Below are 24,439 nucleotides of genomic sequence, written 5' to 3'. Positions count from 1 at the left end.
TCATCTCTCTCCACCCTACAGTCCCCTTCCGGCATAATTTGGGGACCTCACACTGATTTTATGGAGACTGCTTACTGTCCATCTCCTCTGGGGTCTGCATCTTGTCCTATGCTGATGACACAGGCTTTTCCATACATCCCCAGCATGACCTAACACACAGATAATGCCACACAGAGGCAACTGAAATGGACATCCCCAGCTGCTGTTAACTACCAATGTAGTCACGCACCCTTATCGTGGCTGTTGTGCTGCAGCACTTGAGAAGGAATGGTCAAAAGGCCGCCGCTGCTTCTTTGTAGGATGACTGCTGACACTGCAGGGCACAGATGTGGGGGCTGCTGCCTGTTTTGAGGAAAGACCTCACATGCTACATCTATCTCCTAGTGCAACACAGGAGACTAGTCACTAGCTAGTGACTCCTAACTCCTCATTTGCTTCTGGGAATCACTACAATATAGTTGCCTTTGTTTTCCTTGGTATATATATTTTAAACCTGTCTAAACAAGAAGTTCCTTGTGAACAACTACCTCTAGAAGCATCAGTTGTCCTACCTAGAAAATGCATTGCCATTTGCAATAGTTGTGGCAAGAAAATGTTTTTTGAAAAGCAATGTTAAAGAGTGCACTCAAGGCTCAGGATAATGTTATCAAGCAGCAGAATATGTGGAAAGACAAAAAAAAAAGGCACAAGGTTTCTCCCTTGTGTAGCTATACTTAAGGAAGGAAATGGGATCCTAAGAGCTTTAATAATCACGTATAACTTTTTGGTGTTCAGCACAGAAATCCAAACATAACACTATTTTGGCTGAATGTCCCTCTGTTCTTGGGTCAGAAAGGCTGTTAATCTTCACTAGTATATCAGGAAAAAAAGGTGGATGTCACAGTTTGCGCAACACCAGGACTAGCCATATAAATGTAGATGTTAATCCTGGTCACCCCTCTTTACATTTTTATTGTTGCCAGTGTCACTTCCAATCTATAAAACAAGGATGAAATCCATGCCTGTTGTCATCAGTCCTAATGCTCAGAGTAACCAAATAGGTAATAAAGATGGTCTCAGCTCTTCCACGTTCAATGACAGTCTTAATTTTAGAAAATACTGGCTTAGTGCAAAAATGCCGTATTACACAGCTTAAAAGATTTTTTTGGACATGACTTGCAAGCTTTTGGAAATCAAGAGGTTACTAAACAATCAGAGAAAATGCTAAGTCTAATGCAAGTGATCTGTTATGGTAAATACAATAGATTTTTCACTTGTAAAGAATAGATTTTTTTTTTTTTTAATGCTCTTATAATGCAAGCTTCTCTACCGGGAAGGGAGAAAACAAGGACCTGCAACTCGTCCCACACTAGCAAATGCAGCAGGAGGTTTGTCACTGACTTCAGCGTGAGCAAGACTGTACCCACCAATGACTGTGCTTTTGAGCAGAGGGAAGGAAGAAGCAGCCTTATAATTTAAGGCTTACAGTTCAAGTGACTCTGTTTGAAAAGCCCAGAAGGCTTTAAAGTGACTTAATATTACCATGGCATTACCATTTTTAATATTAACTTTAATTCGGAAGCAAGTCAAGCAGATTTGCAGTAAAATGGTTCAACAAGTATTGATGAAATGTGCAGCACAAGATGGGTATATGCATGAATGGAGTAAAAATGTTGCTACTTATTTTGAAGTGAGATTTATGCCCTCTGAAGTTTAGGAACCTTGCTGCAGTAAGTCACAATACTTGAGAAAATAGGGACAAAAACCAAACACAAAACATTTTTTGAGGTAGTCAAATAAGTTAAATGAAGTTTCACACAACATTAGGCTTAAGACAGACCCACTGCGTTGTATTCATATTTATTTCCATGAACACAATAGCAGTACTAAAAGCAGCCTGTGAAATGCTGGTGTGGTGTGTAGGCTCGTCCTGCTCCGAGGTGAAGGGCCTGCCTCCATCTGACCATGTGCCATCAGCCAAAGGGCATGGGCTGCACCTAACAATGCTGCTGGTGCTGCCAGTGGCATCTCCCCAGGCGCAGGAGGTCCTGCTGACTTCCTACAGCCATGGTGATGCAGACCGGGTGGGACAGTCAACCCAGGAGTGCCCAGCACCTTCTTTGGTATCCTGACAGTAGCAGCCTTCCTAGGAAGGGCTAAACTCCCCTGAGATCACAGTTAATGGCCTACAAGCTGTGGGTCAATAGGGCCTAAAAACCTTGGTCATTTTAGTTTCCTACAAGGGTACTAGGACACTTCAGTGCTCCTGTGCCATCTTTCCTTACCAAGACTACTGGAATGGGCTCAGGTGTATCTGACCAATTTTCAGCATGTGCTTCCCTTGCCCCTGCTTGCCATGGCCTGAAGTCAGGAAGGTGAACCTTAAATCATGTTTAAGCAGCAGAGAAGTTCTAAAATAAATAAACAGAAACCAGGATTTTATTATTGTCATCTGTTGTAGAGAAAATTTTAAGACAGGTTTCTTGGATCTAGTGGGCCAATCCAGACACTGGTGGCTGTGTCGAAGACTGCCTGCCTTCAAGACCACTCCAACACTATGCATCAGTTAATTTCAACACTGTTGAATGCAAGTCTGGTCAACACAAAACTCATTGAAGGCTGTAAGGTCAAGGCAGGGAGGACAGAAATGAAGCAAAAAGTGGAGCTCATCCTCTGCTGCATCATACAGCCCTGCTGCAACCCACTGCAGACACGGGGCGCTGAAGCTGGGAGAGGGCAGGGGCTGCAGGGAGCTTGCACCATGCAGGCTGACTGAGTACCTGGTGCTGTTCAGGGTCAAGGCAGGCTTTTTCCCTCCCTTGGAGGATGGGGCAGGCAGTCTCCATCCACATGTGTAGCTGACAGGCACAGCACTCGAACTCAGCAAGAAAAGCAGATGAAGTGATCCAAGATGGACAGTTAAGAGTCAGAGGTACAGAGGTCAGTCCCATGGCTGAGGGGTAGTTATTTTCAAACTGGGGGCCAACCCACACTCCTCTCTCCTCACTCTTTTTTAACTACAGTTTAGGCAGTTACAGCTTCATTTAAGTTAGTACCTGCAAAAGTATCCATGTAGCAGATATACACCAGACACCTCTCAACAAGCCAGTATTGTTTCACTTCAACGTAGACTCTGTTTGCACAAACTCACTTGCAGCATTTATGCCCTGGAAAAATCAGAGGCTCAATCCACAAAATTAAAGTCCCTGGAAACACTCGCGACTCAGGGAAGAGCTGGGGCAAGATGTGCTTGACACAGCTCGTACAGATAGCTTTATGAACTAGAAGTTCATATTTATCCAAGAGAGGGGACAGCAAAAACTGAGATGAGCAAAATCTTGATTTAGAGTATTTAGGAGATTTTAAACAGTATTTAAGGGTGGGTACACAGTAGCTCAAATCTGGCTCAGGATGAAATTTATCAAAATGTGTTTTATATAGCCAAAAGTCAATACAAAAAAATGCTAAAAAAAAGTGTAAACAGTTTTTTCAAGGTGTGAAAATAAAACACTCCTTGCAGTGTCTGCAACTGCTCTGAGACAGAACTTGAAAGGGAAAATGATTTATAAATGAACAGGAGAGAGACCTCATCGATTTTTCTTTTTCTTTCATCTCCAGAAAGGAAACAGAACTAGTGACAAACTGGACCGAAAACCTCCTTTTACTTTCAGTAGTCTAAGACATGATTAGTGCCATGCTTGGGGTAAATAAACATGCTACCCACCACATATGGGGTGTGATCCAGACCTTATGCAAACATTCTACTTGTGAAACTTAACTGATTTAACAGATACTGTGAGATAAATGTCAGGCAAAAAGCTTTAAAACTGGCATTGTAAAATTACGAAAAAGCAGGAAATAAATGCAAAGATATAAGTGTCAGTGTTAAAAGAAGAAACAAAATCACAATTGTTTGGTTTATTTCAAAATGAACCACAGGAGTCCTATGTGGTTAACTTGCCTCCCACTCTTTCCGGATCACATATTAAAACGGATCTCAACAAATGAAGTGTTCAATTCTGAAGATACTTCAAAATCAATCTCCAGATCTTTTCAGACTTTTAAGAGAAGCGTGTTTCAAATATAAACGCCCTCCTCCCCAATCCCTTTCAAACATTTTTGAAGTGAGCTGTAATATGCCCATACACGCACAGATGCTTTCAGCTTTTCTCACATCTCATCCAACCTGTAGGTGCCAAGCCAGGTAGACCCTTTTGTAGCAGCGGTGGGGTACACCGCAGAGAAGTGTTAGGGAGCTGCTGGCATTTGCCTCACCTCATAGGCACGACACTGTGCACGTGCTGTGACATGACAGGAACATGCTCGGCAAGCAAGAGCCAGGCCGGCGCCAGGCAGCATCACGGGAGTCAGCACGCAACCACCCTGAAGAAACCACTACACTTCAAGTCCCCTCCTAAAAACACCGACAGTGCTAAAAGGTTAATGAAAATGCTGGCACTCTCCTAATTGCAGACGGGAGAGCAGAGTCCCTCTGCTATTCTGATTATGCACAATAAGTATGAATATGCATTTGTATGTGATCTTACTTGCCTGTGTGGAAGCAGTGAGGGGAAGCAAATACTTTTATAGCACGCAAAACAAGTTCACTGGCTTTTCACCAGTGTAGCAAGACAAGTCTGGTATTTTTCCATTTTTCAAGTGAAAAAAAAAACTTTGTCTAAATAGTATTCTGTGTTCTCAGTAAGGCAGACTAACAAAATGTCACTCACAAGCAGAAAGCAGCTATTACACTTACATGTCTGATCTACTTCAACAGGTTTGGAAGAAACGAAATATAATTTATTATAGCCTATTTAGCTCTGCAACAATTGCCCTTCAACACCCGAAGGAGAGCAAAGTAATTGAACATACATGCCTTCTTCCCTGCTGAAACCTCAAACAGCCTCAGGCAAGAGCTAATACAGATGTAGTACAAGGCATTAAAAGAGTGCTGGATGCTGTAGCTAGCAATTATCCCGGTATTTAACCAAATCTATCGCTCATCAGGAAAGCGTTTAGTGCAGTAGTCGGAGCGAGACAGGCTGACACGGAGCACAGCTACTTAACTGTCCCCTCTAGCGATTACACTTTCTCAACCTGAAAGTCATGTCAAATTAAACAACTACACATTGACTTTTCACTTCTATAAACATTAAGGTATGATTGACAACTCCTGGATGCTATAAGACAGTCATTATAATCAGCCAACATACTGTTTGTGGTGTGCTTTTCCCCCCCTATTCTGAGCAATTTCCTCCTGGACTATTTTTATAGTGCTCTATAGATAGGTTTGCTTTGATTCCTTGCAAGGGTGACTGTAACAAAATGCCACCCCCACCACGAGACCTTTGTATGTGTGTGAGAAAACAACATAAAATTAAGCCACTTAACTTGGCATACAAGATACTCTTTTTTCCTTAGTCCTGGCCAGCAGTTGCCCATTTAACTCAAATTTGGAGGTGTCTGGACAGCAACAATTGGATGCTAGCACCACACAAAATACTGTTAATGTGGCACCTTTCTGGAGTATTTTTCCCAACTCCTGCCATAACTCCTGGAAATCTCTTTCAATCTATGTAGCAATCTACAACGCTGCAAGAGGAATGAGTCACCCGCAAGAATGTGAAATTAGATGACAAGTTCTATGATAGTGTTCTGAGTATGCATTTGAAAAGACCTCAAGCTTCCTAAGGCTATTACAGCGTCCTTATGTCAAGGCACCGCTTACTATATATATATCTGAAGACTGCAGCTTAGTAAAGTTACTAGAAACCGAACAGGTACATAAAGCAGTCAAGGTTGTGAAGAAATACGTCCCTTTGATTTTATATGCAACATTCTGGTGCCTGAAACCACTACATTATACGTGACAGCTTTATTCTCCACCCCTCTAACTCAAGCCACGAGAGTAACATAAAAGATGTCCAAACTTTCCCCTCTCAAAAATAAAAGGTGAAAGTAAAAAAAATTTTTGTAAATAACGCTTAACACTTCTACGCTCTCACCCTCACCCCCATCATCCATAAGAAACCTCACTGGATATTTTAAAGCCTCTGGTAAAGAAGCAGGTGAGATTAATACTGTATCATTAAGCTAATTACGAATATGAACAAGTCTAGAATGCTATTGGTATGCCTGGAAGACTCCGTATTTATGTCATTAGTGGATCTGAAGCTTAACCTTCATACTGCCTGCAGCAGACAGAAAGGTAAACTTTACAGTGTTGTTTTTTTAGAAAAACATAATAGATAAACTAAATAAAATCAGTAACAATAAACACATTCGTGGAAACTGGAGCTAGAAAAGTATGATTTCACTGCAGGATTAGCACTCAAAACAAAAACAACTACAGGAGCTGGAAACAGCTGAGGAGGACAAATGAAGTATAGTAATCTCTCTTCTCTGTTAGTACTAACTGCTGTTCCACTCCTTTTTCCACTTCTGAAACATATTTAATACCCGAGCATGGGTCTCAGAAATCTGAAATTAAACACAGCAGTATTTCTAACATCCCATCTCTCCCTCTGGTTGAAAAGACAGGCAAAGCAGTCACAGCACTAAAGACAGTGAAATATAACTTAATTGCCAGATTTTGCAGTATAGTACTGAAATAACAACATCACAAGAAGCACTTGAAAACTTTGCTGGTCTATCTCCAATCTCTTCTTTCATTTCTTTTTAATCAGTTAACTGCCACCAAAGTACTTTCACTAAAGCAAGTTACTGTCCCTGTCTGTAGGCCAACCAACACATCATGCTTTCCACTTCATGCAGCTATTACTGTTTACCTCCAGGGATATTTCTCAGACTACCAGATCCCCAAGACAGCAGATTTACCTCCAAAGACTCAGCCTCAATTTATTCACACAAAATGTTCTACTTTGTACTGACCTCCTACTTACGTAATTGGACATAGGCACCTACTATTTGATCCTGTTCTCAATGACCTCGTGTCCACACAGCAGTTGAAGGGACGAAAGCAAGCCGGGAGAACATCCGCCATCCCAGCACACAGCCAGATGGACCAGTAACTTTTGTAGTTTCTGTATTTTATGGTTTCTGGGTAAATTTCCCCCAAATTTTCTGGGTAATTTTTCCCCAAGCTCTGTGAGACACTCACACAAAAAAACCCAACAAAAAACCAGCCAAATCAAAATCCAGCCATGGGCCTTAGCTCCATTTTGGTGGTTACCAGTCAGCTGCATCATCTCTACATCTCAGAAGTAACCTCCTCCCGCTGAGCTGCTCCTGCAGTGCTCTGCTTTGCTGGAGCTTGGCTGCCCATGGGGTGCACCCACACGCACCCCCATTCTCCCAAAGGCAGCACACCAGCTGGATGTAACACACTCACCTCACAGGTCCTCTGGCTTTGCTACTGAGAAATTCAATGTTAGGACCTGCTATAGCAACCGTACAAAAAAAAAAAATTAACCTAAACCAGAAATCCCTTAGGAAAGTTCCCATTCTGTATTTCTAGACAGGAATCATAAAACTAGGATATCAAAAGAACTGTATTTTCAACAGTATTTTTTGGAACTAAAAGTTTACTTCACTGAAAAGCTAATGCTAAAATGCAGCACTTCAAGGAAATACTGAAATACTTTTTACGAAATAGCACAAAGAAAAGACAGGGTCCTGTCATCGAAATCTGTATTTGAGCATACGCAGTGTTTGTATACAGAATGTGTGCATAGCATGTGTGTATCCATATATCCATGTATATATATCTCTGTATCGATATAGGCACCCACACACAAGTACAGGTATGTGTAGATTATATATATTATATATATTATATATATAAAGCTAACTTTCAGTCCTCAGAAAACAAAAGCTATCCCCATATAACAGCCAAATTCCTACATAACTCAATTTCGACATCTCATCTGGTGTGAACTGCACTCATTCCTAGTGTAAACCCCAGCGCGCTCTGCAATGATATACTGTAATGTCACATCGCAATCTGGATTTACTATAAAGGGCTGCTGACGAGTTTCAGAGCAGTAAACATTGCTGCGAGGTGTATTTCACACTGAGCTGGTTTTTATGAAGAACACTTCACCGCCCAGCCACGGCACCCAGATGATGAATGGTGAAAGATGCATGACAAGCTTCATCATTGTTTGTAAATCTTAACTGTTCCTGCTCACTAACTCTGCAGGCAATTTTCAAAGACAGCGGCCGACAGAAGGACAGCACAGCTTTCCTGAAGGTTATTCAACTTGTACTTGGCCTAAGCTATGCCTGCGAGGAGCACTGGAAATAAACTCATTGGTTACGCTGAAGCATAGAATTAAAAATGTCTGACAGGCAGGCACACTAATGGTTGCTAAATTAAGAAAGCCGATTAAGTAGCCTTGGTATCCATCCCCTACCCTGCACCGCAGGGTTACATACATCATGCACAGGCAACGTACCCTGGTATTATTTACACATGCAATATAAATATGCATATTTATAAAACAGGCAGAATGAATGATGGGTTGTCTGCTCACATACCACAATTCCCCTGTATCTTATGCAGTTACACACAGTGCTCAGCTGTCCCCCTGCTCCTTTCCCCACTGCTTGTAGGAAAGCTACTTCTGTTCTCTTCCATCAGAAGTTTACCCTTGTGACAGGGTATAATGGATGGAGACGGGAAACTACTCATGGCATGCAAGAATGTCAGTGGGAAAAGATGTTACCCTTCTTTGTTTTCCCTGAAATCATTCTGGTGTGGGAGCAGCACGATGGACTGCAACAACTTCTTGCAGAGTCACAATTCAGCTCATCACCTCCCTGCTAGAGGGGAAGGCAATCTACACCGCTTTACACTACAGAGTCTTAGTAATTGACTTTTTCTTTTCCCTTTTCTTTAGAGATGAGTAGCAAATGCTTTGTTTGCTAGAGTTTCTCACAATCCGTAGAGGGTTGCTTTATAAGCAGAAGAAGCTGCAGAAGAATTAGCTCAGCTGGAGACTCTCACCTGAGCTGGAAAGCTGGTATGAACTGTGAGATGCTCTATGCAGACCCTCATGCACAGAAAAGATTACAGCTGAATATGGAGTGAGTGCTCTCTTAACCAGTCAAGTTACAAGGATGAAACTGCACATTAAAGCAAAGCAAAGAGGTGAGCAGTATCACTGTTTGTTACAATTACAAATCATGCCTGGGTAAACACACTGTTATCACTACCATCCTGACAAGATGTCTTCACTTGTTTTAGCACTTTATGGTAAAGTTTGTTTTACTATTAATGATTTCTATCAATTTCTGCTTGCAGTGGGGAAAATTCTGTATACAGAGGTAATAAAATCAGAGTGTCAAAGCGTATAAAAGGAAGCAGCTCAACTGATGGTGTGGATTTTTTCAGTGAAGTATCCAACATCCTTTTAAGCGTGAGGAAAAAATCCCACACAGCCTCATCAGCTACAGCAACATCCTCCATCTCACACAAAGAGCAGCTCAAACAGGCAGAAAATAAGTCCAGGGGTGCAGTGGGTGTAAACCCCTGATTTCTGACATGGGGCTCTAAAATGCTCCCAACTGCAAGAGGGACCAAGAAATCTCCCTCTGTTAGAGAACGTACAGGAAAAGAGTGAAGATGTCTGGGGAAAGCAAACAGAGTCATTACGTATCCCAGGACAGCATCCCAGCAGGGGCTTGCAGAGAGATGCTGATGCCCAGCATGGGACCCAGCACCGCCACATGCACTCTGCAGCACACTGTCAAGGCAGCATCACTCGCCACGGGGCCTGCTCTGCTGCACCCACAGAGAGGGCCAGCAAGAGTGTAGGGGTGCGCAGGGTGCGCATCAAAACCAGCTGTTTTCAGACCAAGATTGATGGGACACTTCTTTTCACAGAAGAAAACTCAAAAAAGTAGATATTTTGGCAGTAGGTTTAAATTTATTGTTTTGGATCTGCACCTGCTGTGGCCCACTGTATTGCTGACTTGATTTTCCTCAGAATAGAACAACCTTCCTTAAACCCCTGTTTTACCAACCCAATGCCTGCAATGCTTACCAAAATGCAGGCTTGAATTTAAAAACCCTGCACCTTTTGATCCACTCAAAATATTACAGCACAGATATATACATCCCATGAAAAAACCCCTTTTTTTGACTGCCTAGCAACTGGCTGGGCTGATCCCCTTCTGGGTGGATGCAGTTTTGCTGGTGTGGATGGATGGAGTCACACTGGCACCTCCTGAGGGTTCAGGCTGTCCCACTCCCTCTTGCTAGGGCACCAACAAGTGAAAGCATTCACACAAAGTTTTCATGAGAGCTTAGCATTCATGCTACAGGATGCTAAGGCCTCAATCCAGAAATATCTGCATTTCTACAGAAAGAGATTTGGTGGAAAACCATCAAAAATACAGCTTGTTCAGCTGCTCCTGCGGCAGGACCAGCAGCTTCCCCCAGAGCAAACAGCAAGAGCTCATCAGCCACTCTGGCATGAATCAGCAAAATTCATGAATCAAACCTGTAATTCTGCAACTGTCCAATGAAAAGTTGCTTTGCTGCACATATTATTTTATTTCTGTGTGCTTTTGAGTGAGCGTAACATAAAGGTTGCATTTAGAGAAGAAAGTACTAAAACGAGCCTTTTAATCAGGAATAAACTGAAGCAGAATGGGATGTAAGCAAATGTTTACATTAATTTCTTTTCAGGAACTCCCTTCAGACCTTATAAAATTATTTTAATATTGGTCAAATCTTCACCAATCCAACCTCGTTTAGAACACAGACCAATAATTTAGAAAAAGGCTTCAATACACAGAAAAATGAGTTACTAGAGTTTATACTGAATATGCCTCACATTCTCAACTGTAATTTGAGAGCTGCTGTTACAGCTAATGAAATGATGAAGTATGACTAAGAAAGTCACAAATCAGGGTTACTGACTTGCTTGGTTTAAAAGATAAAAAAATCCCCAAGCCCAACAACTGTCTACTCAGCTAAGCCCAAAATTCAACATTTTATTGAAAATGAAAATGACATGTTAAAAGGGTATCTGCCTAAAGAGGTCTGTAAAATTTTGCAATGCACATGCACAACGAGCAATGTAAACCAAGGCCTGCAGAAGCACAGTATAAAATCTGCTTGCCATCCCTGTAGTAAGTGACTAAGAGAAACTGCACACAGCATAGCCATCAGGGACTGTACGTAGCGGCAATGAGAATGCACAAAAAAAGATAAACAGCTGTGCAAAGATTAAGTGACCCACTTCAACTGACTGTTCAAAATCCAGAGATTTAGATGATTACTGCTTCCTTTCTTCTTCTGTCTTATTTCAAAATTTACTTCTAATAGTTTGATGTAAGATGGATAGTTAGTGGAAAATACAGTCTCAAGTTTTCAGCAAACATTGTTTGCTCTTTCATTACCAAGGATAGCCTATTCTTGAATAGAGGTCACTTTTTAAGCAGAAGATGCACAGATAGACACACACACAAAACACACAAGCTAAATATTGCTGCACTGTATCAATTCTAAGAGAAAAATGTTATCCTCCTGTACTGGGTCTGGCTGAGCCGGAACTGGTTTTCCCCTGTAGCAGCCCTCACGGTGCTGTGTTTGATGTTGGGAGCTGGCAGGGTGTTGATAGCACACTGGTGTTGTGGCTACTGCTGAGTAGTGCTTACACAGCACCAAGGCTCTGTCCGACATTTTCCCCCACAGTGGGACGGGGTGGGCAAGATCTTGGGAGGGGACACAACCAGGACAGCTGACCCGAACTGACCAAAGGGATATTCCAGACCATATGACATCTGCTCAGCATAAAGCTGGGAGAAAGGAGGAAGGGGGTGGGGTCACCTTTGGTCCTCCAAGGCAACCACTACGCGTATTGGAGCCCTGCTTCCTGAGAAGGCCCGACATCGCCTGTTCATGGGAAGTAGAGAATAAATCTGTTTTCTTTTTGCTTCCATGTGCAGACCTTTGCTTTGCTTACATTAAAACTGCTTTTGTTTTACCCACAAGGGTTGGGGTTTTTTCCTATCTTATTTTCTTTGCCCTTTTTGCCCTGTTGAGAAAAAACGGGGGAGGGTGGGAAATGATAGAACCACTTGGTGGGTACCTGGCATTTAGCCAAGGTCAAACCACCACACCTCCCCACAAACTCTGCTGCTAAAACCCTCCAAATTTGAGATGTATTTCTGCTGATGCTCTACTGAAGAGCTGCACAGAAAAGGAGTAGAAGAGGTACCTCTCTTACTTGACCACACTCAGACCACACCTTGGCACTGAAATGGCTACTCTTTAGCTTACACAGACTGTTTCTAGCCCACCGATGGAAGAGAATTTGGGCTATTTTCTACTATTGTGCTCTGCTTCCTAAGTGCTTCATTAGCATAGCTCTATCAGTGCATCTTTTCAGATGGCTGCAGATAAGGAGCTCATAGATGCAAGACTTTTTTCTGCTCTTCTGTGTAATTTCTTAGCCATACCAAACCAGCCTGCTTTGTTGCAGCTCCGTTTGTATAACCTGAACGCTTGCAGAAAGCAGTTCAGGTTCAAGGACATGGTCTCAAAGACCTTTTGCATACCAGGACTCCTTGACCTCTCTGATCCTACAGTCAGGTGCCACCTGTGACTCTGGGGTCTCGCACTGCATTTCAAGGGCACAGGTTCATGCAAAAATACTGTATGTAGGAAACCTCAAAAAAAGGGGCACAAATTTGGCGCACAGTAACCAGGTCTGAAAGAAACATCTGATCTCTCATGCATGTTTCTGTTGCACATGGCATTCCTTGAATTCCAGCGATGCTTTTGCCAAAATGAAACTTTTTGTCTTAAGCAGAGAGACTGTTTCCAACAGGCCCTTGATTGTGAAACCACTCGAAGAGGCTCTTCACAGAGCCACTCCCATTTGGGCGGTCTTCTCCAATGACTCATCGCTGTTTTCCATACAGCATCCAAGCAGAGAGATGCAAGGGTGAATCTTTAAACGCAGACCCTGGAGAAGTCTGTGCTGCCTTGATTTCCACAACTGTAAAACTGGGGATACCAGTTATTTAACTTCTAGAAAGGACTGAAAAAGTGTTTTGAAAGTGCCGAAAGCTGTTCTGCTGACAAAAAACCTGCTACCTAGAAATGTTCTCCTTCATAAAATGGTGTTTGCTGATTTACACCAAACCGTTGACCTTTTCTGTGTCAAAATGAACACTTTATATCAGTTTTTCTTAGTATTTCTTAGTATTTCTTATATATGTTTGGGAGGAGTTTCAGGCTCCTGCTTTATGTTCAAGTTGCAAATACAGCACTGCCTCCAGTGCTTCATTACTTGTGTTTCCAACTATCCTGATATTTAGACAGGAAAATAAAAACTCAAATCCATTCAGCAGCTAGAGCAACATTTTAAATGCAATCCATCTCCTTCACCATGCACAAACACAGAAAAACTATCTCAACATTTTGCATAATAATAACAAAGAGTTTTCATTCCATGTCAACTTTAAGACAACGTTAAGTACTTTAAAATCAAAGGTGTCTGCAAATACAGGGATGTTTCTTCTTTGCATCCTTCTATCTGAATGTGAAATTTTTTTGCCACTGTCCCAAACCTGGAAAACACTCCCATACAGATAAGCAAATGCTCAACTTTTACTCAGTGGAAATAGGACCCAGATAAGGTACCCAGTCTTGATCCAAGCATGTACTTTCTTGCTCTCTCAAACCAAGGTCTTGTGTGGGTATTTCACAAATCGAAGTGCAGGATGGGCTGATTCAAAATCAGTGGAAGATGCTGTGCAATTCTGAGCAGGAATCCAATCCTGAAAAAGCCCCGTTTCAGAAAAAAAAAAACCAAACAAAGGCAACTGTCCCATGGAAATCAATGGGACTAAGGCACTTGGCTTTTGGAGATGAAATACCCTGCTGTGACCCATTCTAAATCCTCCACTTCTTGCACAAGGATCTCTCAGCTCAGCTTCTTCCAAAAGAAAGACATGTTTTAAAGTATGCTTTGCATGCACGGGGATTGATAACAGCTTCTCATATGTGTCTTGCTCTCATTGCTCTTGCAGAAAAAAGGAGAGGAAAAATCTTTTGGAAGTAGAGTATAAAATGCCTCTCCTACCTAGATATTATATAAAACTTACAACCTGGTCATCTAAGAAAGCTCTCTGAAGACATACTTTTGCTATTTGTCACTGATTTTTCTTCTTTTTCTCTCCATCTTTTCCAGTTTCAGTTGGAAGGGCAGCAGCTGTGCTTAGTTGGAAGCAAAACCATTTTACTTAGAACCACTTCAAATTGCAAGGGGGATGACTGATGGTGTTTTGCCATTCAGAAAATGTCAGCCCATTACTATATGCAACACACTGTAACACGGTATGACCTCATGTACAAATGCTGGAAGCTTCCCGAGAACTTCACATCATTCATAAAAACAAAGAAAGTGTAAATCAGTGGTCTGATAGCTCATTTCTCCCCCCTTTCAATATAACTGGCCTAAGCTGGCCTAAGCAGGCAGTTAACTTAGCAGAACAAAACTAATGAAATGGTCTGACTGAAATACTAACCGAGATAATACATGAACTGGGAAAACTATTACAAAGCCAAAGTTACAACTGAAGTGTGGGTAACAGACTGCATGTGTTGAAAGACCATTTCAAATTTGTGCTTGGGAATTTAATACCCATTTTTGTTAAAGATACGTGTTTCCAATGTTTTGAAAATCTGGCTCCAGAATGAGTTTTATATTTTGACCTGTTGCTCTTCTATACACACTGTTACCTTCCTGTAAAATTTCTGGATTAACAATACGTAAGTTTTCACATAGATCTTAAAAAAATTAAGGAGTTATTAGGTGAAGTTTTACAGTCTGCATTATATAGCAAGTAAGTTGAGATGATCCTAATGTTTCCTTCTGGATCTAAAACCTATGAACATGCACTCCTAGAAAGAAAACAAGTCTCTGAGCACAGTTACCACTTCAACCACAGAAAAGGAAGGAGTAAAATATGATTTGTTTATTTAAAACATGTACTAGAGTTGTCTTTAGCAGGTAGCAACCACTAACCCTGCAGAAACATGTCACTAGGCTGCATACAAAGCAGTCAGGCATTGTACAGAAAGTTCACCTCAACAGCCAATAGAGAAAAGCATAAGGATGTCTTTTGTATGAGACAGCACTTGCAGCACGGGCAGTCAGTACTTTGGGGCCACCCTCTTTAATACACAGGATCCACCACTAGCAGCCTGCTGGCTGACTCAGCACTCACACAGATGACAACAGAGGCAAAAAACCTCAAACACTCTGAGAATTGTGAAAAGGACCAGAAGAAAAACATCATGAGAGTCTAAATCACTGACTAACAGCTTGAGAATATTATTTTGTCTTTAGATGGAAAAAGTTAAAGCAGTCACCTTCTCCAAGAACACGCATAACAAGAAAGAAGATGCTTCTAAATGGGTATGGTCCTGCTCACATGTTCAAGTTTCTCACAAAAATATTGGTGCCTCCTTTACCCACTAGCTCCCTGCTATGGAAAAACACTTCTTCAGAGTCTGGAAAATGCTGTTTGATCTCAGTAAATTAAATCTCACTGCTTGTCGGTTTCTGATTGATGGTGTAACTTAGGGAACAATATCTGTGTGTGGAATACTGTCTGGAGAAGCAGTCAGGGATTATTGAAAATACAGTATTTATGCAGTTTAAAAATCAGTGGCACATTACGCACAACTTTTTTCTAGAGTGATGAAAAATTACTGAAGTGCATTTGGGAACAAAGGGTATAAGGTCTTTCGTCTATTTGTAAGAACACTCAACTGGTAAGACTTCTTAGTGAGTTAGTAGTGATGGATGCAAAAAAAAGTGTCAACTGCAGTTGAGCATAAAGCCAACTGCTTCTCCAACCAATGAGCAGAAAGGAAGACGTCACTGTTCAATGGTGGTCAGAGAAGAGGGAAGAAAATAAAATTGAAGAAAAGAGAAGGAAAATGAACCAAGGATCACTGACTTTGCTAAGCCATTTAAAACTACGGGAAAAGGAGGAAAAGTCTAAGGTTTCATCACACCACATGTTGTTTCTTCATCTGTCTGATAAGTCACAGTTAGTTGGAAGATGGTCAGAAAACAGCCGCTCTGAAAGAGCAGCCACCTCCTCAGCATAAATCATTCTGGAGTTACTGAATTCAAGGGCTCAGTGCTGATTTACACCAGCCACAGGTATGACTCTGTACACACCTCACCTTCCAAAACTTCATTTGAGTCATTAAGGTCCTGTGATGACACAGTCCCTCTATTTTTCACAACACAAATGCAACAGACAACAGGACATTGGCCACAAAAAGGCCATGACTGAAGACAATTATGGAACCTACACAACACACATCCTTCTGTCAGATATAAAAGGAAGATTAATTTCAATGTATAAGAGTATTAGAGAAGCAAATGAGGATGGATGCTGTTGCCAGTGGTGTGACTGTGGGGGAAAAAAAAAAAAACACACAAAAATTTGGCAGGTGTAAAGTAAACAAAAAGAAGTACTTCCCACAGACCATACAAAATTAAAGTGCCAAATTCATTGACCGTTACAGAGACACAAAAACTGTGAAAAGCTTATGGAAGGGTTAGCTCAATTCACTGAGTGCAGGTCTGCTGCTGCTAACCAAAACAATAGTTCAGAGGTAATCAACAGCTCAGGACACCTTTAAATGCTGTAGGAGTGTGAGGATTTGAGACATGCAAAGTAGGATCACCCTATTCTCTCTCTGTTTCTTTTCTTGTTTCTCTAGCATCAGTTACTGTCCCATTTCAGGGACAGGGAAGCAGCTCAATGGATTGGGTCGACTCCAGCAGGGCCGTGTTAATACCTGTGTATGCACTCTACCTGCTACTGGAGCAAGGGAACAAGGAAGCGAGAGAAACACTGTCAAAACCACAGGGTAAATTCACCAACGCTTTCCCGGAAATTATTTCAGATTACAGTAATACTTAGGACATCCAATAAACACTGGATATGAAAAGAAAAATTTATCTGCAGTATTTTAAAATTAAGTGACACGGTGTGATGAATTTCAAAGCAAACAAGGAAGTGAGTCTGCAAAAGGCTTCACAACATGGTTGGGATGCAGGAATAGTTTCCACATGTGGTTCAGAAAGAAGAGGAGAGAAAAGGCTCAGTGGGAGGCCTGTTGAAAAAATTGCAGACAACATTTCTGAGAAGAAAAGAGAAAAAAGATAATTCTGTGGTTGGGGCAAAGGTAATTCTTTGTTCCTGTGAGGGAGCCAGGTGGTGAGCACCAAAGAGAGCACCTCAGGTGACTCTTTGTATAACTTAAGAGACATACACAGGAACAGAAAGGTACAACTAATTGCACTCCCAAACCATGAGACTTTCGAAGTACAAGCTACTGTACTGTAACAGCCCTATGCTGCACCGCACTAGAAGCCTTTCAGAAAACAGCTACCACCTTGTAAACACCTACTTTCTGATGCCTAGCTTCCTTCCCAGCAGCATCCCACACCTCCTGGGTGCCTTCCCCAAGGCAAGGCAGTCCCAGATGCCCCAGTGAGTGCACTTACCTCTCGCTTTTGACTCTGAGTAGGAAGGGATGTCCTCAGAGCTCAGGATTTGGGGGAGGCATGTGGGAGTGCCGACCCCTTGTCCCAGGTAGGAAGCAGGTGGGTAGTAGGAGCACATGCGGTACTGGGGGCTGACGGCGTGGTGGCTCTCCATGCTCTTCACCTGTCAGAGAGAGAAGTGCAACATCAGCCTGTGAAAGCTGAGCCCCAGCACCATGTGGGCACCCCGCTGCCCCAGACCCACGTGGATTTGAAGGAGGTCGTGGGGAGTGGATGGGAAGTATGACATGCTGGCCTGGGGTTTTTGCTTTGGCTGGCTCACAGCGTGCCCACACCGCTCAGCTACAGGTGACCTGGCATGGTACGGGACGTAACCTAGCAGCAGCAGCAGAACCAGCACACCTATGGCTTGTTTCTCTTACCTCAAGTCAAGCTGCATCTGGCACAGAAGCATGTACCCTTCACTGCAACAAGCCTCCTGGCAAGTCCCCTGCTTATGGCATAGACAATGCCACAGGGAACTTTCCAGACCCCTTCAACTGCACACACCCAGCCAATGTCAGAGGTGAAGTGCCATCCAGTCTCTACACCTCCCCAGAGACTAAACCATCTCAGACTGGTGGTAACTGCTCTGCCAGGGACCTACAGGGTGGCCAAGGACAGTCTGACTCACTCAGGACAGGCTCCATGACATCTGAGCAGTGACACACACACACACAAACATAATGCTTTTCTTACAACCCAGTGGGATGGAAAAACATTTTTGTGATTTACCCAGAGAAACCAAGTTGTGTACAGACCACCTGAGAATCCTGTATTGGAGCCACAGCTGGACTCTAGCCAGCAGGTCTGTGTCAGCACGGTGTCCACAAGACAATCCCTTCTCCCTCCCACAGCCTGCAGCAAAGTTAGCAGCACTCAGAAATCAAAGTTTATCCTACCCCAGTGCCCTGCAATTATCCAAACTGAACTCCTCAGAGAGGCAGTAATGCTTTTTAAATGTTTGCTTTATGAAAGAACTACCATGTACTATTATTTGTTCCAAAGCCCTGCGAAGTAAGGAGGCTACAGTGCTCCAAAAAACACTTCGTAAGATTAGGATTTTCAACAGGAAAAGTATCACTACCTGGTCTTCCTAAGTCTGCTGGGCAGTGAATGATTATAAGATGGAAAGCTTCTGGGCAGAGAAAATATATTACAGTTTTGTACCAGGTATAAAAGTGAAAGTGCCAACAGTAACACACATCCAGCTATGTGATTAGATGTCGCCTTTCCAAGCAGCAGTGCTTGACAGCCTTTTCAGCCACCGTCTCACATTGGTTAGAGGAGCTGTGCCTGCTCCACTGCAGTTCCCTTGGGTCCCAGCCAGCCACACAGGGAGCCCTGTTCCTCAGCCCTTCCCAGGCTGTGAAGCTCAGATCACGGAGCAGAGGGAGGCAGTGGGTGAACCTGCTGTCCCAGGTGGCTGCCCCACAGCAGCAGACCCCAGGGTCTGGTCCTGGCAGAAGGAGCCACTGGCACCTCTCAGCTAAGCAGCCAGAATGCAGTCACCCCTTGTTTTCCAGGGGTCCCCTTAACAACTCATTTTAGTATGCCTAGCTGGAAATAATATGGCCTGAGTCACACAAAATCCTCCTGTTGCTCTCTAAGACAAAGGGCAATACCCTGCTTTCCATGTGGAGCCACATTTGCAGCAAGATTAAGTGCTGAGAGAGAGCAATGGCTGTTTACAGAAAGCAAAGTGCACCTCTGCCCATCTTCTGACAGCAGCACAGTTGCACATATTTACACATGTACTGAGGGATCGGCAAGACATGTTTTTAGTGTTAAAGTTTTTCTATTATAAATTAAGGTAATATTTAAAAGGTCGTTTTTCTACCATCTGCACCCTATCCATGCAGAGAAAGTTCAACATGCACCAGAGCTTCATCCATGATAAATAATAAATTGTTCTTAAAAAATTTCAATGTGTCATCCCAAGGAAGCTTGAACTCAAAAGAGCCACTGATGTCTCCTCTGCTGTTCTGGAAAAGGGCAGTCTCCTCACGGAAACAGATATCTGTGCTTTGAACAGACTCCCTCAACAAAACCCACGCTGCCTCTGCCCTGAAATTTTGGATTGGCAATACAAACCACACAAAAGCTCAGTCCAAAAGCCATCTGAATCTGCACACTTGCAAAGCTCAACAGCTCTAGATGTACTGGGGGAAACAAGTTAGCAAACTCCTCTCTGCCTGATGTTTTGCACACACTGTCTTCCTTCCCTCAGTGGGGTAGGGCTGTGAGCAGCATCTGTGGCTCTCACATCTCCACCTCTCCCTTGTGCAAGTGCACATGTGCATGTGTGCAACTGAGAAAAGGTCACCAGCTGTAACAAAATGGAGGGATCACTGCCTGGCACTGAAACGATCACATGCATGTTTCCTCTCCCTGTAGAGTGGATGCAGTGACCTCTTTCCTTTCAAGTCTACTTTTAGGGTTTTTCTCCGTTTCTTAAAAAAACAACTCACCTAAAATCTCTGGATGCAATGAATTATTACTACTATTATTATTAGTGTGTGGTAGCTGGCTAGCAAGAGACATGTTTTATAATCTTATTACCCATACCAAGCCTATGAACCACAGTTCGACCGACAGCTAGAAGCTTGGCTCTGCAAAGAAAATGTTGTGTATTAACTGCTGAAGAAAATCTAAAAGCTTCTGGTTTTGTTTTATTAAACTGTTTAGAATACACACCACAGTAAATCTGAACCATAAGGTTTCCTTTTTATAGTGCTTAGCAATCCTATTTTACAGTAACAATAAAAAAACAACCAGTCATAAAAATTCTTGAACTTAGCACTGCATTAAAAAGGGGGCTTAGGAGATCATAACCCCATGAGAAGGGGCATTCACTCTGTATTAACTCCTGCAACGCTGGAGAATCCTTGCACATTTTTGGGTGCCAGAAAGGGGGATAAAAACAGCCCTGGGGAGGCCCTGGATTATTTAGATTATTTCTAACCTGGGGCAGTCCGACCTTCCAAGCTGCAGCCAGGTGCCAGGTTTGTGATCCTTCCCTGGGTCCTGTCCTGGGGGAATGCTGGGGTCATGCAGAGATCACAGGAGGAGATGCCTGGCCCTGTGGTGTCTCCTCCTGCCTTCCTCACCCCTTCCAGCCCTACAGTGAAGCCAAGACAGGCAAGGGCTGGGATGGCCCCACAAGCCACTCTGGTTTGTATCACCGCAGGTGATGCACTGTAAAAACAAGGCTTGTTTTAGGTGAGGAAGTGCTGTGGAAGGGAAGGGCATGCACTCACTCTTTGCAGAGAGCAAGCTGAGCTTTTGAATTGAACACATGAGCTGCTCACTTACAGTGCATCCCCTTCCAGCCACACATCACTCGTGCCCTGCCCCAGATGCAGGATTGATTCACCAAGTACCTCACTGACTTCAGTGGGAGACACAGATCATCAGAGAAGCATACTTGGCTTATTCAACATTTAGGGGTTCCCCTAAATTGTACCACACAGAGCACACTCAGTAACTTTTTAAAGGATGTACTGCAGGCAATAGTGGGATGCTTATAAATCATGGACAAATAAATATGGCCTGATTAAAAGACCATGCACGCAGTGGAAATTCTTTCCGTTCCCTTCCAAAGGCAATATGGGGAATCAAGAGGCAGCTACAGCTTGTCCACAAACAGGCAAGCTGGAAGCAGGATTTGTTCATCACTGAGCACAACAGTCAGTGCAGTCCTGCAGCAGTGCCCAACAGTGACAGAATATGTAGCAAAAGCCAGGGAAGCATGAAGAAAATGCTCTTGCATCAGTTCAGACCATTCCTGAGAAAAAGCTTTCTCAACAGCTTGTGGAAGGGCAATGTAAAGCCCAGCTCCTCCTTCCAAGTTCCTGGCAGCACCTGCATAACCTCTACATGTCTTCTTCATGGAGGAAGAGCTGAGGAGAGGAGATGGCCAGACCAGAGATAGAAAAGAGGCAAGGCATGCACAAGTGGTGGTTCACTTCTTGCAGCCTTCCCCTCCCAGATGATTTATTCAGACAAAATATCACCCATGTAATTTTTATTAGCAGAAGCTGCTAGCCACAGTCTCCTTGCAAGCAAGACAGTGTTACTCTTAGCAGCACCTTCAGATTTTGCAGTTGATCCTGACTATGGAGCTTATTCCCAAGAAGGACAAGTAGGAGGTCACAGATGCTAATCCTGGGTGACAAGGGCTGCAAAAAATTCAGAGCAACAGAAGAGATCAAAGTACTATATCATTCGGCTCTGCCACTGGCGTGCCATGTCATCTCAGCCAAATCACTTTACCCAGGCTTTCCATCCCTCTGGCTCACCCATGACTCACCAACAGCTGCCTGAAAACAAAACCAGTAATTATAGAAACACCAGAGAAATTCTATTAAAAGTTTTAACATAGTCTCCTCATTCTGCCTTGATCTTAAAAATAAAGCCAGCCATAGGGGACATAAAATTGCATTTTGCATTTATGTGTCGTTTGCAAACAACAGAATTTACAGGTCAGTTTTTGGCATGACACAAGAAGGCATCCACTGGGCACCAGAGTGGAAATCCAGACATCAGGAATCTCCACTCTGTCACCTGTGAGCTGTGTGACTATGAGCAAGTTATTTAACACTCCCTTGCCTCAGTTTCCCCAGCTGTAAACCAGGGCTGCCGTTACTCTCCCACCTTGAAATGCTACTGCTCATGAGCTGACCCTCACAACTACTGCTGCACTTGTACTGCCCAAGGTGGCTTTGTTTCGTTCCTAAAACCAGCTAAGCGTATTTTCTAGCATGAGGAAAAAATGAGTCTACAATATCCTGCCTTGACTTACTTTGATTTTAGCACGGAAAATACAAGAGACATCTATATCTGTCCTTCCTTGATAGACAAACTTAATTAACCTTTGCTATTCTGTTCCAACCTATTCTTTTAGACAAAGGCAGTGACCCATAAACAATATGTTACCATCAGAATCTCAACTGCGGTGACACCTAGAGATATAGCCCTATCAGCAGTATTGGAAAATAAACCACTTAGATTAGCTCCTCCAAGAAATATGGATTGCATTCATGTCACACATGAGCTGTCAGAAACATTAGGATACTTTTAGCATAAATCTGTAGCGTGAAGGGTATGTTATGAATACAGTATATAATACACTGCTTACACATAAAATTGTGTCGGGTGACTTGCACAATGTGTATATATTTACACACACACATTTTACATCTATTTCTGGAGAGTTAGACTGCACATTTCTGTAAGGTGGCCAGGCTTGTTGGGGGAAAAACTGTGTCAGAAACTAGAAACAGGTTGTGGAAGTTGAAAAGAGCAATCTTTTTTACCAGCAAACAACTATTCTTAAGAGCTCAAACTGCTAGCTGTCCTATCACAGCCACACTTTTCTGCATTTAGTAGAAGACAGTTTTATATGTTTGCTACTTTTTAAAAAAACCCTTAAAAAAGTTTCCTACTTCAGCAACGCTAAATATTTCACTTCCAAATGGTAAATGTAATTCTCATACTAGAAAATGAGTTAAAGTTTCTCAGCCTGACTCTCACCAGTACTTATTCCAGATTTTTGCCCTCAAGTGGTTTAAGGAAAGAACAAAAAAGTTGAGGTTTTGGAAGTGAGAACAGTGGTTTGCCAAGCTATGTTAAAAAAAAAAAAAAAAAAGACTGAAAGGAACAAAACCACCTCAGAGCATAAAACAGAAATTACATGAAATTCTGAAATTTGTCCAAAATCTCCTGGCCAGCCTTAGCCTTTCTCTGAAACAGGACCTCTGGAGTTACCAGAGTAACAAAAAAAAGCACAGCCACTGATCCCTAGGTGTGGGGTCACTTTCTGCATCTTGCAGACTTTTAATGGTCCAGCTATAGAAACCAGAAGAGTTTTAAAACTTTTTGAAGAGGACGCTGACTCACAAGGAGTCCTGATTATCCTTATGCTGTGGGTCACATGCTAACAGTTTCATTGCCAGCCTGAAGAATTAAACTTGATTAGATTTGGACGTGCCCATCCAGGTTTTACTTTTGTTGTGGTAGAAAAGTCTGCAGCCACCCCATTATTTTCCAGTTGTTGTCCCTAAGCAGGCTGCAGTGAGACTGGTTTCAGAAACACCAACTTCCACTGTATACCAACATGCTCTGACTTGCAGTACTAATGTTGGTGAACTCATTTAACTGTTAATTGGATTGAATGCACATAAATTCCTGTTGTAATGAACAATTATGAGAGCTTCAAGGGAGGATCCAGATGCTCACATAGAGCTGGAGTGCAAGGAGATGCACAATAACCACCACATCTTCTACATTTCCTCTCCAACCTAAGCTTGTGTTTTCTTCAGATGCAACACCAGACATACCTGATTATCTGCCTTAGAGCAGGCAAAAGCAACAAAATATAAATGACTGAAGGGGTCTCAACCAAAACCATAATCTTCGTTATGCTTATCAAATCACTATGGATACAGCTTCTGGGATAATTATATACAAATGAACAAAACCTACACAGAAATATTTAAAAAATTTGCACCTCTATGAATCCATTCATGTACATGAGCCTCTGGAAAGAACAAAGACTAATGAAATCTGACATTAATCTACATTAAAGATTCAGTGATTCAGTTTATTTGCCAAGGCTCAATGATGCATTAATCCTCATCCCATCCCACACACACTCACATGCTTCCTCCCTGGCTTCTCTCCCTTGCTCCCTAAATTCTGAAACAGCAGACAGCTAGGCTGCTCAAGGCCTTGTCTGCATCCAGAAGTCATCTTACTTTAAGTATGCAATTCTCCTTATGTTGTTACAGTTATTCCAGAACAAGTGAGCCTCCACCAACAGAGCCCAGAAAAGGCAGGGGTCTTGTCTATACTTCTTAAACTAGGATACCTTCCACTGAGCACATGGGTGGCTTATACCAACA

At 42.6% G+C, this 24,439-nt stretch overlaps 1 protein-coding gene across 1 annotated transcript in view; it reads right to left on the bottom strand.

Annotated features, from left to right (window-relative positions):
- Positions 1 to 24,439, bottom strand: part of DMRT1 (doublesex and mab-3 related transcription factor 1) — a 60,873-nt gene that overhangs the window by 9,417 nt on the left and 27,017 nt on the right. The window contains exon 4 of the mRNA XM_074812428.1: positions 17,496 to 17,658. Within this exon, the coding sequence (XP_074668529.1) occupies positions 17,496 to 17,658 (163 nt within the window). The remainder of the gene's footprint in view (positions 1 to 17,495; positions 17,659 to 24,439) is intronic.

Source organism: Strix aluco, chromosome Z (genome assembly GCF_031877795.1).
Source record: "Strix aluco isolate bStrAlu1 chromosome Z, bStrAlu1.hap1, whole genome shotgun sequence".
Lineage (NCBI taxonomy): Eukaryota > Metazoa > Chordata > Aves > Strigiformes > Strigidae > Strix > Strix aluco.
Note: the sequence above shows the minus strand (reverse complement) of the source record. Positions and strands in the feature narration are given on the sequence as shown.